General features: G+C 39.3%; 1 protein-coding gene and 1 long non-coding RNA gene across 7 annotated transcripts; one reads left to right on the top strand and one right to left on the bottom strand.

The window, feature by feature from the left end:
* Nucleotides 1–48: 48 nt before the first annotated feature.
* Nucleotides 49–5,784, top strand: LOC145469173 (mitotic spindle assembly checkpoint protein MAD2A-like). Its single transcript, XM_081452874.1, has 6 exons — nt 49–1,511; nt 1,596–1,611; nt 2,045–2,175; nt 2,631–2,769; nt 3,582–3,688; nt 3,998–5,784. The coding sequence occupies exons 1-6, from the start codon at nt 1,439–1,441 to the stop codon at nt 4,162–4,164; spliced, it is 633 nt and encodes a 210-aa protein (XP_081309000.1). The 5' UTR covers nt 49–1,438; the 3' UTR covers nt 4,165–5,784.
* Nucleotides 5,785–14,715: 8,931 nt separating this feature from the next.
* On the bottom strand, nt 14,716–22,126 carry LOC145470635 (uncharacterized). 6 transcript variants are annotated; one of them, XR_014042517.1, is made up of 5 exons: nt 22,091–22,126; nt 20,584–20,669; nt 17,728–17,793; nt 16,967–17,048; nt 14,716–15,604 (listed from the first exon to the last, which is right to left on the bottom strand). It is a non-coding gene; the product is annotated as an uncharacterized LOC145470635 (long non-coding RNA). The 6 variants fall into 6 exon arrangements; XR_014042514.1 differs by having other exon boundaries at nt 19,915–20,669; nt 22,091–22,107; XR_014042516.1 differs by having other exon boundaries at nt 17,728–17,804; nt 22,091–22,107.
* Between the last annotated feature and the right edge of the window lie 60 nt (nt 22,127–22,186).

Here is a 22,186-nt window from a genome sequence, read left to right as displayed (position 1 = left end):
TCTTGTGTTTTGGGTAGAGGGCGCGAGCGGCAAAGCTCGCAGGCTCTAGTGTTTGAGTTTCGCCCTTAAACGCTGCTATCTGACTTTTCGCTTAGGAGATAGCAGCGCTTCAGTGCGAAACTCAAATACAAGAGCCTGCTCACGGGCCAGTCTTTGTTCTTCTTTGTGTAGCCTCTAGCTTCGTCGGTTAACCGCTCATTTCACATCGTGACGTTCTCTGAAGAATTATTTCTAAAAATAATGCATCAATGGACTGGTGAAAGTGATTTACTATGAAAAAAACTGTCAGCTCTCAGATGTAGCACAACATGGTCGGAAATGTGATGCTTTGTGTGTCTTGTGTCCCTTACAGCATAATATTTCAATCTTTCTGGAGGATTTGAGATGATAAGTGCAATCGGCTTGAGATTTAAAAGATCGATTTTTTAAACCTGGCGTTTGTCCATGGGGTATTTTCTTGATATATAAATTAAACATTGAACTCTCACCATATATAATGTATAATATATTAATTTTACTTGTACATAGTTCTTATTCTTTCGTTAATATCTTTCGTGTTTGTAAAATTCTAAATTTTGTGTATGGTAGGTCCACATCAGCCCTTCGGCTGCCAATCCCCTTTCAACCCACTTATCAAATAAAGTTTACCTAACCTTACCTACGCCTAAATCCTCCAAAGTGGATAAACCGGCGTGGGAAGGGAGAGGGGGCGAATGATAGATTAGGTTCTTCCCACGTTCCTTTTGTTCAGGAGATGCATCGCCCTTTTTTACACTGGACACACGCTTTGTTGCGCAATTTTATAACCACCCATTACAGGACAATGAATTCCAAAATTATGTCGATGATCGATGATCGCGAAGGGAAAGCAGCCTCAATTCCATAAAACAATAGGCAATGTTCGACTCAAGAAACTTCCCTCCACTAACAGCTGCCCGCAGTTAATTTCTTTTCATTGGAAGTGAAATTGAATCGAAAAGGGACGGGCTGACCTTAGCCTGAGAACAGGCGTTCCGCGCTCGTGTATCACGCTTCGCGGTCTGCTCCGCTAATCCGCCTATTCAGCAGGCTAGGCTGACCTCAATTAACTCTCAAGTTTTAAAAGTTTTGAACAGTTATATCCTTAGATTTGGGCAGCGACTGCAATAACTCTCAAGCTAATGGGTACAAGAGCTTTCTTTGTCGCAGGGAAGCGCGAGGCAGATGGCGGCGAGAAATTGTACAAGAAAAACCCCCAGACACCTTCAGTAATGAGGTGAGAGTTTATTTATGATGTGACATTTTGGGTCCATTTTGTTACCTGAATCGCGCGCTTTTTTCTTCTAATTCATTAGTCCTGTCCGGGCCCGTCCTTTCCCAGTTCCCAATTTTCCAGTCGAGTTCCACTCCTCATTATTCTTCCCAGCTTCCCTTGCAGCCATAACTGGTTTTTAAAAAAATGGCGGCAACTAAGCAAGAAAGCAAGTCGATCACATTGAAAGGAAGCGCAGAATTAGTGACGGAATTCTTTGGTAATTTTCTTTACGTTTGGATTTTTGAATTAATCTGGTTCTATTCTAGTTTATTTTGATCTTTTCCTTTTGTTTTCTTGGCAGAATATGGGATAAACAAGTAAGTTTTTGCGGTGCCTTAAAACCTTTTAGTTACTCTTATAAACACGTGGAAAATGTATTTGAAAACTATTTTAGAACTTCTTTTTTGCTATTGCTTCAGATCAAAAAGGATAAGTAAGGTTTTGAGTCAAGCTTTCAGGCGATCTTTGGTCAGCCACCGATTCACGATCAGTACAGTATAAATATAAGCTTAATCTTATTTATTGCAGCTGCAGAAGTTCATCGATGTTTCTCGGCAGATTGTGAACGATCAAACATTCGTTTTCATTGATCATCATTTTAGCTGAACATGCTTGATCAACCATTATTTCTTAGGGGGACGGCAAAACGATCATTTAGCCTTGTCGTTAATTGGCTTAATTAGCTTACAATCATATACTTGTGTACATTTCAATTCCATTCTATTCGTGACCTGTTGTCTTCTTTGTCAGCATATTGTATCAAAGAGGAATATATCCAGCGGACTCCTTCAAGCGAGAGCAATTTTACGACATGACGCTATTCAAATGTGACAACAAGGAGCTGCAAGTATACCTTGCTAAAGTACTGCAACAGGTCAAAGGTACGAGTTAAAAAGTGTTTCTATTGTAATAATTACGGTTGATTGTAAAGGCGAACGGTTAGTTGAACCAGACATTACCCCTCTAGCTGATCAAAATAAAACTGCTCAAAATATTAATTCTCTTCATTGGTTGCCAAGAGTCTCTCTCGGTGTAGTTTCTAACAATTTGGTGGTACATTAGAAAATATCTCTTAGTTGATGGTTTTATTTATTCTCATAAACTATATGCTTAACAATATGTTGATGTTATAAGGAGAAATTCATTGTTGATCACTCCCCAGGACTATTGAGTGTACGTACAAGCGTATAAAATATCTAATACCTACTTTCAGACAACCAACAATATTATTTAATTTATGGTGCAAATTTTGTGTTCTTATCTTGCGATTGAGATTTCTAATATTATAACGAACAGTTCAGTCATGAACCTAAGGCCTACTTTGTTGTTTTCTCAGAGTGGCTTCAGGAGAAAACACTGCAGCGTGTTGTCATGGTTATTAGTCAAGTGGACACAGATGAGGTTGTGGAGAGATGGCAGTTTGATATTCAATGTGAAAACACTGCAAAGGGTGTAGATGAGAAGGGAGAAAAAAGGTTTGCATCTGCCACAATCATTGGTTTATTTAAGGAGAAGAGCCTTTTTGGGCAAATTTTTGTCATCATACACAAGAAGTTTCCAGCTCTCATGAACCATAGTGATAGAAACATAACACTCACAAGAACTCCAAAAACAGTTGTATCAACGTCAGCAGGAGGCAACTGCCCGAGTGGCTAGGGTGTTGAACTTGAAATCTGGAGGTTGCAGGTTAGGGTTAAGGTAGTCCCATTCTGACAACTAGTTGGTGTTGTTCTTAGTAGTCCCGAGTTCAACTACTCAATCATGCTTGTAAATAGCCAACTGCTTTGCCTCCTGCTAGTTGGGATTTTTAACCATGTTATGTTCATTTACATTATTTGTTTCCATTGGCACGGAAGAGTCCCTTTGGAAGTGGTCAATAAATATATTTATTTCTTTGCCTTCATGCAATCGGAAACATTAATGTTGTTTAGCAAGTTTAGTGAAGGAAACAGTAACTGTATGGTTAGTAACTTGTAAAGACAGAATGTTGTCAGTAACTGCTTCTTGTTTCACAACTGGATTCTATTTTTCCCAGTGACAGTAGCAAGGAAAATGTCATGAGACATGTTCACTTCAATATTTTTAATACATTAGAGTAAATGTATGTTTCATGCAACGTATTGGGATTGGAAATTGGAAGACACACAAGAAACACAAATTGTGCTTACTAAAGTGCCTGCCTATGGACCTGTGGTCTTGTCAGTTTTTTACCACTGCAGGCTAAAATTTAATACTGAAAGAGAAAGTAGCTCTTATGACTAAGAAACTGTTTATTTATTGTTTTCAGCAAACCTCCCCCGCCAAAAAGCAAAAAAGACATTCAAAGAGAAATGAGGGATGTAATCCGACAGATCACTGCCAGTGTTACCTTTCTTCCATTTCTTGATGGGCAGTGTAAGTATAGATCTCCATTTATTTTCGACTTGCAATAATTCATTATTTAAAATTATCCTAAACTGTAAATTGTAACAGCTTATAGACATAGAAAAATCATTTCCAATCCTATGACACCAAGATTCTTGTTCACACCTCAACCAGCTTGACACCCAATAATGGTAAACATTGCTCAAAGTCACATTCAACTTCAGCAGTGCATTGGCCAACACTGCTTGAGATCCACTTGTCCCTGGGTGTTCTTATTTTTATCACTATAAAGGGAATACCACTGTCTGATTAACGGTCAACAATTCCAATAATTTGTAGGTGCATTTGACCTGCTGGCCTACACCAACAGAGACCAAGATATTCCCGAAAGTTGGGAAGAGTCTCAGGCAAGGATTATCGCAAACTCGCAAGAAGTGCGGCTGAGGTCCTTCTCCACAACTGTGCACAAAGTTGACACTATGGTATCATACAAGGGCGAGGATTGATGAAGTAGAAGGGAAAAAATGTGTACTATCACAGTGAGATTGCTTGTAAAGCAAAGAACAGCTGTACTAGGGAACAGAACTGTAAGAGAAATATTGGCAATTATCAAACTGTTTTCAGTTTTATCAAACTGCAAACCCATGGCACCCTAGTATGACAGGAACATTATCCTTTAAGTCCAAAGAATACACTGTTAATTCTCTACACTGATTGCCAAACATTTCTTTTGTTTGTTTTGAGAATATGGTAGTTCATCAATACAGTATATCTCAGTTGCAATTGATGATTTTCTTTATTCTCTCTACTGGTCTGCTTAGCGGTGTATTGATATTGTTTAAGGAGAAGTTACATGTACCATTGATCTATTCTGGGAAATGAGGGGTTAGTAATCATTGAGTTATTTCAATGGTTAAGAACAATGTCAAGCAAGTCAAAACTTCATGTTGTTTTGCAACATCTCTTTCGAAAGCTGCCAGCCTAGGCAGATATTTAATTTAAGAATTTCCAACAAAAGTAGTAACACCATGGATGTGGCAAAATTTGCTAGTATTCTGCCAAGATATTTTGAGAGTTTGGCTCTTAAAAACAGCCCTAATCTATTAACCAGAGTCAATTGTTTAGTGATTGTAAAACAATGTACAAACTGTAAAAAGACATAGTTTGATGCAATGGCAGTCAGCAGGGTAGTCTAGAGAGTTTTACTATACATTTGCCAGAGACAACGTTAAGAATTCACAATGTGGGTGATGAATGAAATTAGAACTGTTAAGTGGGAGAGTTTTCCCCCGGTAGGGGGACTTCCGTGTAAAAAGGATAGGGGTGTTCATCATACCTTTTAGGGGTGAAAAACACATTTTTGGTACCTCTCAGGGTGTACAGCCTCAGAAGCTCCAAAGTGGGAGCTTTTGTCATAATTTTTAGGGTATTAAGCTGAAAAAAAAAATATGACAGGAGATAATGTGTTGTTTCAGAATTGCTACCTCTTAGGGATGAAGAACATATCAAGCCAAACCCACAAAGCAAGGTCTTGGTACCTCGTGAAGATTCTTTTCAAAATTTCTGAAGAGCACCCCTACCCTTTTTATATGGGAGTCCCCCCCCTGGGAGTTTTCACATTCACAGGAACTGCTGATAAACATGTTTTTCAATGTAAGTTCCCTGTGCATGCTCTCTTCAGTTTTTTTATTGAATTCAGTCTCAGCTGATGCTTCTGGCAGGTCGTGATATTTTTGGTAGATAATATGCTCCATGATAAATGTCCTGGTCGAAGTGTGTCTTTGTATCTGTTCTCTTACTGAGGGTAATCTTTATCATAAAATTAGCAGTTGGCGCATTACTTTGTCTCGCATCTATTCTGAAATATCTCACCTCATAATCGCTGCCTGATTTCAGGAGAAAAACTAAGGGGTAGGTCATTATTTTTTTAGGGGAGGGGGGCGGGGATTGGGCAATTTTCTGACTTAGGGATTTTTTTTGTCACCATTAAGTTGTCCATGATTTTTATTTTTTTTGGTGGGCAATAGCTTGTGCAGGAATTTTATTTTCCATGGCTTCCCTTGTGCATTTATTTTTCAGGAGTTGTTCTGCAGGATTTTTTTTTGGAAATTTCCTAACCCCCCTCCCCCCCCCCCCCCACCCTGTCCCCTCAAAAACGTAAAGGTCCGATCGTCTCAATGGCTTTCCCGCTGACATCACAGCTATATTACCCAGATCTCCTTTCGCACGCCCGTGGACCAGATTTGATGGATCAAGTCAATTCTTTTTCTAATCTTCGCTAAACTATGTACTCTTTTTGAAAAGAAATAGGGCAAAACTGGGTCTTGGAGCACTTCAAACCCTAATTCCTTTCTTAGCTGTCTGGAAAATGGTTCTGTTTCTGATCTCATTAATTGGTGAAAAAAATCTAGTCGTACGATTTTTCCTCGATTTTCTGTGAATTTTCAAAATTCGGAAAATGCGTGCCACTTTGGTTCACCGCTGAGTTTTAAGGAGATTGGGTCGAGTTTGGTCTGACGTCACCCGTCACGCCCTTCAAGCTGATCTACGGCGTCACTTAAGCCTTGTAAAACATTGAGCTAGGCCTTTTGTTTAGTACTTAGAAGATTCAGATGAAGACCCTTTAAAATATTCAAGCATAAAATACGAGACGCCTTGGGAAAAGGCAGCTTTTCGAGCATTCACCAAATGTTTAGAGAACACAAAGAGGGGATGGAGAGTAAAAAATGGGTGAGGGAGGGTCAACAAATGTACAGCTATATATAGTCCCGGGGGGGTACTGCCATATATGGGCTATATAGGTATGTGCTGCTGTGAAGGGTATGGTTTTCAAGCAGTTTACTCTAGGATAGGGTATATAAATCAGAGCGTTTGGGTCTAGAATAGGGTATCATTTTTCACAAAACTGACTGGCTGATTGAAGATTTCATCTAGATTAAGGAAACCAGGAATTGCCACTCAAAAATATAAAAAATCAAATCGGCAAGTTTAAATTTATGCAAATCAGCCGCAACAGTGTCAATAGATGGCTGGATTTGGAGAGTTTACTCTAGTATAGAGCAGCAAAATTCAGCTAAACTAGCTGTGGTATAAGCTAAGGTTCCAGGGTCCCAGTGGCACATCCCCACCCAGAAATTCCCAAAGTCCCCCCCCCCCCCGGGTCAAAATCACGCTGCGCGTAGCACGGTCTCGGCGACTTTGTAGTCACTAAGTGAGTTAAAGAGCTATATTTCCGCCAGACTGCTCATGACTAAGCGTTCAAAAATTTTTCCTCTGTCCATTTCACTAAAAACCAGCGTCTTCTGGAAGTAGTTTTGAGTCCCTGGGACTCGGAAATATCGCTCAAGTTCCTAGAAATCGACCCAAATTTGGCCAAAATCACGCTGCGCGTAGCCCGGTCTCGGAGACTTTCTAGTCACTAAGTGGCTATATTTCAGCCGGACTGCTCATAACCAAGCGTTCAAAAATTTTACCTCTGTCCACTTCACTGGAAACCAAAGTCCTCTCGAATTAGTTCAGAGTCCCTGGGACTCGGAAATATCGCCCAAGTTCCTGGAAATCGACCTAAAGTTGGTTAAAATCACGTTGCGCGTAGCCCAGTCTCGGCGACTTTCTAGTCACTAAGTAGCTATATTTTGGCCAGACTGCTCATAACCAAGCGTTCAAAAATTTCTCCTCTGTCCAACTCACTGAAAAGCAAAGTCTTCTCGAATTAGTTTAGAGTCCCTGGAACTCGGAAATATCGCCCAAGTTCCTGGAAATCGACCCAATGGTGGAGGGCCAAAACTAGCATTTTTAAAGAGCCCCATAAGCATAGTTTGGGATCCCCACACCAAAAACAGGAGTGTGCCGCATCTCTAAACTCGCAAAAACACGCGATAGAAAAAAATATAAATGGACGGGAATCTCTATCCCAAGCATTGTCCAAAGCGACAGACTTCCACAAGTGAAATACAGGTGTGTAGATTTGGGAGAGGCCAAATTCAGCATGTTTAAAGAGCTCCGTAAGCATACTTTGGGATCCCCACACCTAAAACGCGAGTGTGATGAATCTCTAAACGCGCGAGAACTTACGAGAGAAAAGGAAGTTGATATGGGCGAGAATCTCCAACCCAAGCACTGTCCAAATCGAAAGAATCCCACAAGTAAAAAATACACATATGTAAATTTAAGAGAGGGCAAAAACTAGCATCTTTAAAAAGCCCAGTGAGCATAGTTTAAGATCCCGACACCAAAAGTTCGAGTGTGCCGCATAGCTAAACCGCGAGAAAAGACAAGGGAAAAGTAAAAATTGACATCGTTAAAAATATCCACCCAAGCGCTGTTCAAATCGATAGACTTCCACTAGTGAAATAGACCTTGGAGATTTGGAAGAGGGCTAAAACTAACATATTTAAAAAGCGAGGTAAGCAAAGTTTAGGATCTTCACATCTAAAACGCGAGTGTGCCGCCTCGCTTAACGTGTGAGAACACGCGGGAGAAAAGAAAATTGACATGGGAAAGAATATCTAACCCAAGCACTGTCCAAATCGACAGACTTCCACAAGTGAAATACACTTGTGTAGATTTGGGGAAAGGCCAAAAGTAGCGTTTTTAAAGAGCCCCGTAAGCATAGTTTGGGATCCCCACACAAAAAACGCGAGTGTGCCGCATCGCTAAACGCGCGAAAACACGTGAGTGAAAAAAAATATAAATGGGCGAGAATCTTTAACCAAAGCATTGTCCAAAGCGACAGACTTCCACAAGTGAAATACACGTGTGTAGATTTGGGGGAGGGCTAAAAGTAGCATCTTTAAATAGTTAGGTAAGCATTGGTTGGGATTCCCGCACCTAAAACGCGAGTGTAGCGCATCTCTAAACGCGCGAGAACTTACTAGAGAAAATAAAGTTGATATGGGCGAGAATCTCCAACCCAAACACTGTCTAAATCGATAGACATCCACAAGTTAAATACACGTGTCTAGATTTGGGGTAGGGCTAAAAGCTGCATCTTTAAAAAGTTAGGCAAGCATTGGTTGGGATCCCTGGGCCAAAAACGCGAGTGTGGCGCATCTCTAAACGCGCGAGAACTTACGAGAGAAACGCGAGTGTGGGCGATATGGGCGAGAATCTCTCACCCCATGAGGGGACGCAAATGACTTCTATTGTAAGTAGCTCTTCCCGGTGTTTTTTTTTTTTTTTTTTTTTTTTTAATTCTATGAGAACAGGGCTGTATTCCTCTAAGGCTGTGGGTGTAATTCGTAAAAACACTGAGTTCTTATAAATCGTTTAGAAATTCTTCGTTCCAGTTCAAATTTATGTTGCTGGCACATGGGTGGGTACTTTATATGTAGACCGTGATGTAAGATACCTTAAACTATTTTTACTGTTCATGATGCACTGCTACGTTAGTCTGCTTTATAAATATTTAACTGCTCTGGTCGAGTTTTTAATTTCAATATGATTAAACGTTCTTTTTATGGGTTCCTGTTAAATATGATGTAAAGTTGTCAATTTTAGTAATTTCAATTTGAAGAAAAGGTCCTGTTAGTACCTTCTTGTTACTTGATGAAAATTTCGCGGGGTTTGCTTTACCAGGGCGCTTCATGGCGCCTCCTGGAATAAGCTATACCTACCCTAGTTGAATCGTCATCAGTTTATCGTACGTTATTCAGGTTATTGATTGGAAAAATAATTATACTTTTGAACCTTAGTTTCTCTATTTTCAGGGGATGGGGGTGGGCTCACTTCTTTCGGAGGTCGTTACTTACGGACGTTTACGATTCGCTGCGTGTACGAGCCATTGGCCAAATGCAAGCGATTGGCCAAGCCATTGGTAGCCGTGCAGGGTCACCTAAAGCACTGACAATCTATCTTAGCTCCATGTACTAAGTTTCTCCACGCGCCTTGTTTTTTTCTTTTTTTTTTTGCCCTCGGCTGTGTAATTGTACGATATTTTCTACACAATAACTTCAATTGCCGAGCATGATAATACTGCAAGTGGCTCCCACTCCCAACGACATACTCAGACAAGTGTTCCAGATCATCTGGGTTTTTATTCCTTAAGATCTGTTTTAGATTGATTAATCAAACGTTCCTTTACGCCCGGACAAGCGTCTCGATGCAAGCTCAGACTTTATTATGATGGCTTCCATTGGGTAAACAAGACATTTACGTCTGCTCGCCGCGCTCAACATCCATTCGTAGGCACTTTGGCATCTTTAAGTTCAGTTCGTAGATCTGAACTTGTTTCAGAGGCTAGGGAGAAACAGAGGAAGGTTCATGTCGTGGAATTCGTTCATCATTGCGAGATTACTTGATTTATAGTACTGGGAGAAAACCCGATCGCGAACCCCTGGATCGCCGGAACATATATGGAGAAACTCACTCGATGTTAAAGGAATTACGTAGTGATGGCAAGGTGTCACAAACTATGTGAGACTCAAACTGCAATGCTAGCGTCTGAGGGAACCCACTGGGAAACCATGAAAGAACGCATGGGTTACGTATGTCAGAACGCACAGGGGAGGGCTAGGAAAAAACAGAAAATGTGGAAGGAAAAGCACGTGGATTGAAAAGGAAACTTGTAGAGTAATCGGTACAAGAAAATGTACCACTGAGCGCATAGGAAACGCGCGGTGTCACAAACAAGGAAGGCACGACGAATATTGCAGGGACCCACCGGAGGATTCATTGGAAAACATAGAGCCACCATAAGGAAACATGAACCGGAAACGCGAGGAAACGCCTGTGGAACCTACGGGGAACGCACGGGGTACGCACGGGGAACGAAATGAACTGCATGATTCGCTCAATGAATGTACGGTGTATCGGACGAGAAAAGGCATCGGGAAACCCACAGCAAATGCACGGGAAATGTAAGAGGGAACTGACAGGGAAAACATGGTGAAACGAACGGGAAAACACGTGGGGAACCCTCGGTAAATGCACAGGGAACTTCGGAGAGACCTCACCGGGAATACGAGGAAGGCCGCACGGGGTTAGGTATGGAGAAATGCATGGGCGACATAGCAAGGAACTCACCGGGAACACGTCGGGTAACGCAGGCGGTTGTGCATAGTTCAAAGCACAAGGAAAGCCACAGCCAAACGGAGAAAACCCAGAGACGAAAAGAGAAAGGTTAAGACGGGAAATGCACGGTGAAAGCCCGCGGGGTTGTGAATGCAGGGGGAAAGTAGGTGAAAATCCACAAGGGTACCCATTATTTCCAACGGAAATGCCTCGATTTTGTTTTGGTAAGATAAGAAGGTAAAGTCTGGCTACCAGCCAAGTGGCTCATCAGGCCGGAATGCATTTATTTAAAAGTAGCAGAACCATACAAATATCAAACTTTTAAAACGGTTTAATTAAAATGGTACTTTTCTTTTTTAATTGTAGGCCATCAGGTCTTTACACGGGGATATATAAAAACCAGCAAAAATCTACCAATAAGATAATCAGAAAAGGTTTATTTAACAAAATATGACGTTCGCGTGAATCAGTCTTAACAAATGCATTTAATTTCATGTATTACTGTCTTGATAAAGCCTAAAAATGCAAAGACCTGGAGTGAAATTGATATTTTTGAAGTGACACAGTAGTTTTATATAAGAATTAAATTCCACGTCATAAATATATGCGGGGACGTTTTTGTCAGCGATTGGTTCCAGCCTTGTAATCAATATTCATGACAACTTATGGAATCCGCGTCAAACCAAACACTCGGTCATGGTGTGAAGACGTAGATTTATGTGTTCCTGGTGTTGTCGGATCTGGCCAGTCTTCCTTCGAAGAATATAAAATATTAATGGTGAGTATACGTTTTAATTTTTTTGTTCTTCACAAAACGGACCAATTCCTACCTTCCTAAAGTTAAGTTCCACCCTTCGCTCGCAATCTTTCTTTACCGAGCTGCACACAGCTTCGTTCATAAACCAAATAGTCGTAGTTTTGCAATCATTGAAATGAAACGTTTCAGTGAGGGGTTAAGAAATAATTTTGTTAAAGTTTGTAAGATACTTGTGCTGAATTTGTTTGATATTACCTCTTCTTCTCGTCGCGTGTTGCTCAAGGAGAGTTGAAAACCGTTACCACGTGCAGCCGGTTCATGCGAGCTTTGGTCGCCGCTTGCCCCGCTAGTAATAGTGCATCTTGGAAATATATTTGTCCCAAGAAAAAGCTTATGTTTATCTTTGTTGCCTTCTTTTTAAGGCTAGAAAATGGCCTAACGGTGAAGATGGAATTCATTGGTATGACTCAGCGAACGAAAGAAGAGATTGAAATATTCACGCCGAAGGAGTTAATGGGTTATTCAACATTGGAGATAACGAGATAAGAATTTTAATTTCATAACTGTCGATTAAAATGGTGGCAACATATTTGACGCTTACGTTGTAAGGACTAGTTGTCGAGATTTTTCCTGATTGAAAAAGTCGTGTTATTTATTTGCTTCGAGCGACTGACATATATTTTTCATTAGCTAACCTTAGTCGTAATTGCTATGAGATCTCGATTCTGGTAGCCACCATTTTGGTCGACACGATTTCAGAAAATATTTAAAGTGGATAAACAACGTTGAGTTTTTAAGGTGGCACTAGATTTGACAAAATCATCCAAATTTTTGTGATCAAAACGCGCATGTTTTATCTCTGAATCGACGACGTAACATTGGGTGGGTTTCTTTGGCAAAAGGAGATTTAAATGGCCAGTGCGACAACGAAAAAATATAATTGGCAACAACGAAATTCACTCTACAACAAATAAATTGTCTTGCTAGAATTCAAATTATCGCCCAACATTTTACTCTCAGTCAGATCGAGTAAAACAAAGAAAATCATTCTGTACAAATTTAAATTGTCCTGCTGCTATCAAAATTAAATTCTTCAAACATTAAGTTCTCATTAAATTGAGCCTCGAACACATGATGTAATAAAGCAGAAAAAAGCCAAGATGATGAAGAGTACAGATGGTCATCTGAATCAATCGCATGAACACACCATTGTTTTATGAAACTATTTGCAAACATGTTCAATAATCTGAAACACAATTGAAAACAAATATCTAGCGTCGATTGCAAATTACTTATTTAGATTTCTAAAGAAATACGAAGATTCCGAACGGCTGCCGACAGCCATCCGAGGTGTTCCGAAGATTGTCGATGATATTTGGAAAAAACTTTAAGGAATTCGGAATGCTAAATGCAAATTTCTCAAAGATTACAAACTGCATTCAGAATCATGTAATTACCGAGATACTTATCGAAGTTTTTCTTGCATGTTGTTTACCACAGGTACTTTCAAACAAATTGAAAATACCTTCAGGTCGTTGGACATTCTACACAACTCTCAATTTTTGAAAGTGCCACCTTAACGACAGATCAACGTTTGTTTAACCTCTCTATATATTGAATGTTTAGGCTTCTAAGATCAATATCTGGTGTGTATAGGGTGTTGTAAAAGGAATAAAAGAAGAGAAGTCTAGCAAGAGTTACAAACAAAAATATTGTCTTGATGTGCCACCAAATTCTCAGAACTACAGTTAAGATCAAGTCAGGCAATCGTTGTGAAATTTTCAGCTTTAAAGCGCGAACGAGTTCAGGATCGACGAGAACAACTGAAAACATAAAACAAGTTTCTGTAAATGCTTCAATATTTGCAAATCAAATTTGATTCTGCTATCTTCTATTTTTAAACAGTCGCCTGGCAATGACTTCTACGAAGAGAACCTTTCGCCATGCAGCTATAAACATTTAAAATTAGCTATTACACTGATTGTTTTTCAAAATTTTATACGCTGCCAACAATTTTATCACAATTATTACCAAAACTAGAAGGACTAGCAACAAATTTGTTAACAAGGATGATAAATATTGGTATTAAAAACGTGCCTTGTTGTACAAAGTTCTCGAGGGCGCTTTTGTCTTTTGTCATTTGCAACGTTTAAATTTCTGGACGTCCAAAAGAAGGAACTAAGCATTTTTCTTTAATAAGCTTTGTTCAAAACAGAGTAAAATATTTTCGAAAACTTTTCAACAAGAGATTAACATTTTCACGGTGGATTATTCCGACATTGTTTTGACTTGACGAGTTAAGACAGTTAAGAAAAAATATACTGAACTGGCTGAAGCAATTTTGCATTAGTTTAGGAATAAACATCTTTGTACTACCAGATATTGATTATTTATGGTGTTTACACTTTGGTTGTTGCACGGGAAAAAAGAACGGAGCGAACGGTCGATTCGGAGGGGGAAATTAGCTTATTTCGAAACTTGCACGGGTTACAAATCGTCAAAATTGGACAATTTCGCGAGAGGACAATGATTGGATTTGGGTTGATAAATGTTCTTGCTCCTGTGCAACTGATCCGAAGTGTACCATCTTAATTGCCGTCTGACAGAGAAAGATATGAAATGACAAGATACAAACAGTTGCACATCAAACTCGATTGGACATAAAATTAAACTTGGTTAGTTGAAACGGTATTTCACGATCATATCGAGATTTAAAAATCCATTTCGGAATTAAATTTTGTTTTGTTGCCCATTTCACCCATTTGTCATTTCATGTTTTTCATGTCTCGAGGAACTCTTGCATCACCTGGCACAAAACCATCGCGAAATTCGTTAAATGAAATTTGAAGACTGTTTGGCAAAATTTATTTAAGACCGAAAAAAAATAATAAATGTCAAAATTGCTTTTTCAGTGCGAGGTGGTGCAGTAGTTTTTGACGTTATTTTCTGTCAAATGTTACCTTTGAGAATTTTTTTGCGATTAAAAACTTCTGAAGGGAAACCTCTTTAAAATTTTTCTCAAAAAAGTTGTAAGGGGAAACGCTGTGCAAATTTTTTCCAATTTTCCCGCCAAAAGTCTTAGTTTTTAAACGCGAACTTTTTCTGTCACACGTTTTAATTTAATTTAACTGATTTTCAAATAATTAATTAGTTACTTCGTGCAAACAATAAAATTACATTAAATGAAAACAGCAAGTGGTGGTTTTTACTGTGTACATTATTCTAGCATTGTTAAGAAATATTAAAGACAAAAATACTACAGCAAATAGAACTCAATTACACACGCGTCTTCAATCTAACTTTTATTGGCTTCTTAATAATACAATTGAAATTCATTAAAAACAATTTGAACAAGTACACAAATAAAAAAATTGCGCTTTTAGAAGGGCCTGGAAACTAGTCGGAATGAAGGCTATCTCTTTTACTAGTTTTTGACTATGTAGGGTTGCCAAAAAGAAAAAAAATTCTGCGCTTTTGAACAGAGTCTAGCTAGAAGTCAAGCACATATACTTTGAATTTTGCTGGGAAAAATCCTACATAGTGCAAGATTTTTTCCGCCAAAAGACTCCGTATATGTTTGACTCTAAACCAGACACCATTTAAAATTGCAGACTTTTTTTCCTAAGTACAATTTTTCCACTAGAAGACTTAGTTTCTTTTCGATTTTTCTCTTGGCCCTTCTAAAAGCGCAACCTTTTCATCCATTTAATACGTCCTCGATTACTAGGAAGATTTCGGTAAATTTGTCAAATAAATACTACACAACTGGTAATTTCAACTAGTTTAATAACGTGACTTCCAGGCTGAAAATTCGGATTGCAAAAACAAATCCAGGTAATGCTACTATACGACCTTAATTGTAAAGCTACAAACTTGAGATACAATTCACGGCTTCCTCGAAAACTAGCAAGATGCGAAACAATTTGGCAGATACTGGACAATTTGACAGTGATTCCAATGTCTTCTTTTGACTCTTGCGTTTTGTGTTGTGAGATCACTAATACGAGCTCCGCCCTAACAATCTTTCGCAAGAAACTCAATCGAGATAAACTTTGTCTTGTAAATCTACCTTACTTTTAAAACGTAATCCCCTGAAGAAACATCTAAACGAAGTTCTTTGCTTTCCTTTGCTTTTTTCTCCATGTTAATGTCGCTGCATGTACGCTTGAGATGGCAGCCTGAAAGAAAGATAAATAAAACGTCCTATTAACAATGGTTATATTCGAAATCCAAAGAACAAATTATACATACATGTACAGTGTATACTCGGCTAGAGTTTACAAGTCAATTCTCTCATAAATAACACCGGCTAAAATATAGTATTCTAAAATTAAACTTCGTTTGCAGGCGAAGAGCTCACCGGCAAATAGCAAACTAAAAATTTCACGGCAAAAACGTTCGCGACAAAACGGGCAATATTTGGATTTTCTTCCCGAGGATGAATTTATGCGTGTTAAATAACTTGTGAAATTTTTGAAAATTACAAAAAGCTGCTCTCGGGTAGCTTCACATATTTACAGTATTAAAATAAAAGTAATGTAATTTTCCGGACGCTTATGACCAAATACAAACAAACATTAAGATGTTTATACCAGCGAATAACAAGACAAAGTTGCTGTAAAATTCAAACTGTGGTTGCAAACAAACAAAAATCGTTTTCTAAGAGGTACGTGCAAGACAATTAGTGAATTGTAATAGATTTTACTCCAATCAACAGGTCCTTATTCAGAGTCCTGAGCCGAGAACCAAATTCTTCTAACTTGAGTTATATCTAGACAATTCCTTTTTAAGCCCACTTTACTGGTTCTTCATGATTATGTTCGAGACTGTCATGAGAAATTTAGGGACTTTAAGAAAACCACGACGGCAACGGAACGTCGCTAAACAAAATGCTTAATGAGTAGATCAATGGCTATTGCACGTGCGTTATAATTCTTGATACATTTCTTTGCCGTCCTCTGCAAAACAACAACGTAAAATTCTGCGTTTCCCAGAGAACTTGAACCACGACGGCTATTTTTTTATTTCAAATATTTCGCCCCGTCCCAGATTCAATTTCGTAATAGTTTTGACACGAAGAAACAAAGGAAAATGACTTTTAGCGTATCGCGAGATTCGTAGGTAAAATATAAAATCATTTTTTAATGGATGTTGTCCTCCGCGTCGCGTCCTGGTTTCTTAAACTCCCTATTTTAAGCTGATCACGGCTGGCTTAATGGCTAAGGAAGCATTGATACATGTACATTAATTGAAAGCAATTGATCGTTGATCAAATTAGGCTCCTTGTCTCACAATTTGAATGTTCATCAGCAATAGTACCTCAGGCATTGTATTCTTAAGGGATGTTTATATAACCTTACCCTGAAGGGCTCGGGTATTTTGTTGGCCATATAGCAAGGGTTTCTTGAAATATCTGAACAGTGAAACAATAACGTCTCTATTCGTTTAAATTTTTGCCTGCATTGTGTTCAATTATCCCTAGTACATGCACCATCAAGTGATTAGAAACCCCTTCCTTTAAAAAGAAAATTGTGACTCACCTAATATGGGATCCAAGATCTCATTTGATTCTTTTTCCTCGAGTCTCGGCACATTTTTTGTTCCTCTCTGTTGTATAATTATCTAGTAAGAAAAAGGAAATGTTTTAACCATTATGACACGCTTCATCTCAAAAATTTCACAAAAAAATAAACCATCAGATTTTTCCATTTCAACCCTACAGGAGCAAGTTTCAACAATAAAGGTAAGGTTAAGTCTGCATCAGGCCAAGTGATCCACACCACTACAGCTTATCCAGGTCTCTGTTGCCTTAAGTGATAAAGCGCATTTCTATTTTGCCTGGATGGGATGCTAGTCTGTCACGGGGTTAGCACCCAGTATTAAATTCACCCAGTGCCCATTTGTACACCTAGGTGGAGAGAGGTTAGTGCGAGAGTAAAGTGTCTTTCTCAAGAACACAATACGGAGACCCTAATCACTGGCTCAAACTCAGGCTGCTTGATGTGCAGTCCAGTACACTAACCATTAGACCAGTGTGTCCCTCCTTCCACAAAACAATACTCCTCAACAACACCCCAGGCATTGCAGTCTTGAGGAATTTTTGTACATCCTACCCCTGAAGGGCTAAGGTATACAGCCACATAACAATGGTTTGTTGAAATAGCTGAAAGTAGTGAAACAATAATATCTGCCTTCATTTAATAGATTGTCTCCCTGTGTTATGCAGCTACTACAATTACTCCTGGTACATGATATCAAACATAAATAGAATTGTGACCAACCTCTATGGGATCCAATGTACCAAGTTGATTCTTTCTCCTCTGGAGTCTGCACACATAGCTCTTTTCCTTGCTTCTCTGCTTTGTATCTAGGAAGAAACTGCAAATGTTTCAATCCCTATGGAATTCCTTGATAACTAAAGCTTTACAAACTACGTGCAAGTCAAAATAATTCTTAGGAATTTTGAAGTTTCAACCCTACTAGGGCGAGTCTCAATGAATCATGAAGGAAAGGTAAAGTCTATATCAGGGCAAGTGATCCACCATTACTACACCTTATCCCAGTTTTGACAACGTCAATTGAAAAACAACTTTACATTTTACCTACGAATCTCGCAATACTCTTAAGTCAATTATTTTGTTTATCACTGTCAGAACTATCACAAAACTAAATATGGAACCCAGTGATAAATTTGAAATAGGAATTTAAAAAATCAGCAGTCACAGTTCATGTTCCCTAGATGACCCAAAATTTGTACCAAGAAATATTTCACACGTGCACGGGTAACCCAAAAACACTGACCCCTGGTCTGCGGATCCCCACAACGGACTGGGTCCACTGACTATTCTACAGACCAGTCCATGGACTACCCCTACGGACCCCCTCTACGGACCACCCTAAAATAGTGTGAAAATAATAAATAAAGATTTCACTTATGGGTTGTCTAATAGATTCAAACTGGTGTTGGTGATTTTTCGAGTTTTACACTGTGCAAATGTAACACCCGACCCCCCCCCCCTCCCAAAAAATTGCCTAAAAGCCGCTTTCAGCGTAAGGAGATGCCGATGGTAAGAAGGAAAATTCTTAACTTCCATTCGTGGCTCAATCTGGCTATGGAAGATATATTTTTAGGCCGTTTATTCTTGTTTGTATCTGTTATTCGGCTGAGTAAATTGTGAAGCCTGGAACGAGTTCACGAACCCACGGGAGAATGGGCTGACCAAAATGGCAGAGGTGAAAGAACACAAATTTCGAGGCTTCTAGGAGGCTTCCCTGTATGCGACTTCCGTATACTTTATGGCCACAGCAAAGGAAATGGCAATGTGTAATTATATAAATTGCACCCGAGCCTGAATCCAGGTCTACCCATTTGCACAATGTAACGTTCGAAATTTCGCCCTCACGAGTAATCTATTAGACAACCCACAACTGAAATATTTATTTATTATTTTTATTATATTTTGGGGGGTGGTCCATAGAGGGGGTCCGTAGTGGGAGTCCGTGGACTGGTCCATAGGTAGTCCGCGGACTTGGTCCATAGTGGGGGTCCCCGGACCGGGGGTCAGTGTTTTTGGGTTACCCCACGTGCACAGCAATTGAACTGCTCAATAAATCTTTGGTTTAGCAACGTTCCCATTGCCGTTGCCATCATGGTATTCTTAAACTCCCTAATTAAAATAAAATCATCAGATTTTTAAAGTTTTAACCCTACTAGGCGAGTTCGAACCATGATATGAAGGTAACAGGTCTGCATTGGGGCAAGTGATCTAAACCACCACAGTTTAACCCAGTCCTTGCCGCATTAACTGATATTGAATAGTCTTTAACTCCCCCGTGGATGCCCAGGATGAGAGTCTGTCTGTTTCACAGAACTACACAATTTTAAAAAATAATCATCAGATTTTTAAGAGTTTCAACCCTACAGAGGCAAGGTTTGACAATGGTCAATGGCATGGGATGGGATGCAAGTCTGATGCAGGGTTAGCACCCAGTATTAAATTTACCCAGGACCCATTTGTACTAGGTAAATTGCAGAGGTAGTGTGAGAGTAGTGTCTTGCCCAAGAACACAAAGCAGAGACCCTGACCATTGGTTCAAACCCAGACTTCTTGTTCTGCAGTCCAGTGTGCTTCATATTAGACAAGTGTGTCCCTCCTTCCACAGCAGAATATGCAGTTCCAGAAAAAATCCACACTCCCCCCACAGAAGGGATTGGAATTTCCTGGGGGTGGGGGGTTCCAGAAGACCAAAAAAATTTAAAGAAGTGTATGAAGCTTAACTGGAATTTCCAGAGGGGTGGGGAGGTGTTAGAAAAAACCCTTGCGTGGGGGAGGTATGGATATTTTCTGGAACTACACAATGCTTGTCAACAACAGTATCCCAGGCATTGCAGTTCTAAATAATTTTTTGTACACCCTTTCCCCGAAGGGCTAACTAAGGTGTAGTATGGCGACATAAAAATATTGCATTGTGTACTGTCAACTCATACCTAGCACGCGTACATGAAACCAAACACAGAGAAAATATGTTAATATCCCATGTGTCAGGTTAAAGGGACTGTAGCCCATTCTTGTGGCACCTCAACTGAGTCTCTCTATTGTGTCGAAGAACTTCTGTATACCACCAAATTGCCTGTTACACGATCCTTTCGAAACAAAACAAGTAAGTATCATCCAAAGGAAAATATTGCCTTTATCATGTTACCTCAAGAAACAGCAGTTACATAATATTCATTTACCCAAAACATTGCCTTCAGTGTTGACAGATTAAATCATTCCAGGTAATTGTAACTGTCTAAATGTATTGTAATAATCCTTTATTCCTGTTAGTTTCTAAAGAATAGCTATCAGTGTTAAAAAGCAATCTCAAGAGTCATACAAACAGTTCTGTGTTTATAACCACAAGAAGCAACTTCTCGCAATATCCTCAAAGCACAGACAGCCTGGCACGTGGAAAATAACTCCTCCATCCCTTGCATACCTACGTCTTTGTATTTTCTCTCAGTAAATCAAAGTTGTTTCATGCTAACATGTCCATTGGGTCTCTTTATCATAATATTCACCTCTTTGGTATGCTATATTATTTAAAAAGTGCTTTAATTTATTTAATATATGGGTATAGTTTAAAAGGCTGCTTTATAGCTATTGCTATCACTTACCTACTGTACCAGTCATAGTTTCCATGTTGATATCATCAAGTCCTGTCTTGAACATCTAAGCTCTTTTCAGTTTGATGTGTTTCATTCTGTGGGAACAAACAATGTACATGTAACACTGCAAGTTTGAGCGACTATACAAAATTTAACGCTATACTCTACAATTTCCAGTTTCGTGCTCTACACCCCGTATAATATTTTGAAGGAGGGGGGTGAATAGGTTTTCAGATTGACGGATTTGGCCTTAAAAAGCACATGAATTGTGGATTTTTGCGGTAAATCAAGCGGATTCATGGATTTTGAAAACACAGTGGATCATGGATTAGCTGTAAATTATGGTGCAGACTCCGGATTGTGCCTGTCTTGATGTTCAGATCTTGGGTCCTAAGAGAAATTTGGATCATAGATCTTTCTTCAGCCTTGGTCGGTATGTTAATGAGTTCATCCAAATTATTATATATTTTTTTTCAAATGAAGATTATTTTAACTCAGGTATGAGACTGTTATTGGAATTGTATTATGTTATAGCCATCAAGTATGCTGCTTTCTTTACTATTTGTCAAAACTAACAATGGCATTCACAATTACCAGTTTACTTTTGAACTTTTATACTCCTGTTTCCGGATGTGATTGTGGTTTCGGATTTGAACAAAAATATTGGCGGTTCAACATATTTGGCAGAAAAAAGGCACGGATTGGCGGATTTGCATAGCCCATCCTGGCATGGGCTAGGTTCTGGGAAAATTGACCAGCTGTGAGGATGATTTTGCCTGCATGGTTTGACCATGTGAGTGATCTAGAGGAAAGTTCTTGTTATAAAGAAGTTCAGTTCAAAATGTTTTGCCCGCCTGTGGAAACCAGTTGCCCTCCTCCTGAAAACGTTAATGAAAGCCCTACAATTCAGCTTCCAACTGGGTTAAAAATACGCACAGCTACTTGGTCTTGGACACTATTTGTTAAAAAGGCAAACCTACATAGACTTTTGTACTGACTGTGGTATTGAAACGTTATTGCCATTTATTATATGGAGAAGAGTGTTTTACTGGGAACTAAACCACTCGTAGATTCCATACGCCACTTCATCCGGGACCCGAGTGGCGTATTTTCCGTATGTCACCTTTGTGAGTGTCGTATCGTTCAATGAGGTCACGATTCCCGCCTTTTGCTTTTATTGAATTGGTTTCTCCATATAAATAGAGGATATTACACGTTGGCTCGAAGATATCAATTTTATGTTCTCGTGGCAAGAACAATATTTCACTCGTTCGCTTCGCTCACTCGTGAGATATTGTTCTTGCAACTCGAACATAAAATTCATATCTTCTCGCCACCGTGTAATATCCTCTATATATGTGCTCAAATTCACCTTCTAAAAGCGTTCCTTTCCCCATGCATTTACTTCGGCAAGTTACTTTTCAATTTGGAGGGATAAATGTTGCTTGTGATAATATAAGAACAAGACACAGAAGAGCAAATAAAAACAGATAAACGCCAAAACGTCCTGGCCTACCTTGCAAGAAACCCGCCATATTTTCGAAGACCTCAGGCTTTTGGACACGTGATCTTGGATTGTACTGGGCCGCGGGAGAATGGGAAGAGTAACCTT

The sequence above is a fragment of the Orbicella franksi genome, chromosome 15, assembly GCF_964199315.1.
Source record: "Orbicella franksi chromosome 15, jaOrbFran1.1, whole genome shotgun sequence".
Taxonomy (NCBI): domain Eukaryota; kingdom Metazoa; phylum Cnidaria; class Anthozoa; order Scleractinia; family Merulinidae; genus Orbicella; species Orbicella franksi.
This window is presented reverse-complemented; position numbering and strand designations above follow the sequence as displayed.